The sequence below is a fragment of the Etheostoma spectabile genome, chromosome 10, assembly GCF_008692095.1.
Source record: "Etheostoma spectabile isolate EspeVRDwgs_2016 chromosome 10, UIUC_Espe_1.0, whole genome shotgun sequence".
Lineage (NCBI taxonomy): Eukaryota > Metazoa > Chordata > Actinopteri > Perciformes > Percidae > Etheostoma > Etheostoma spectabile.
In genome coordinates, this window is record NC_045742.1 from 17,010,704 (window position 1) to 17,010,979 (window position 276).

At 37.7% G+C, this 276-nt stretch overlaps 1 protein-coding gene across 1 annotated transcript in view; it reads right to left on the reverse strand.

Moving 5' to 3' along the window:
* LOC116696691 (protocadherin beta-16) overlaps positions 1-276 on the reverse strand; it is a gene marked incomplete at its 3' end in the record, with an annotated part of 5,058 nt that overhangs the window by 307 nt on the left and 4,475 nt on the right. The window contains 1 exon segment of the mRNA XM_032527778.1: positions 1-276. Coding sequence (XP_032383669.1) covers positions 1-276 — 276 coding nt within the window.

Here is a 276-nt window from a genome sequence, read left to right on the forward strand (position 1 = left end):
GGTTTTTGTAAGACCATCTCAACATTCTTTGTCCCATCGGCTTGGTTGTGCAGTTTAAGTAAAAAATGATCACTTGGCTTAAGTAGGTAACTTTGGAGACTGTTTATACCTACATCCATATCAACTGCTCTTTCTAAAACAAATTTGGACCCACCAACTGCGGACTCGCTAATTCTGAACTGAATATCGCTCTTTTCGAAAGATGGTGCATTGTCGTTAATGTCTGTAATTTCAACAGTTACGCTATAAAATTCCATAGGATTCTCTAACACAATC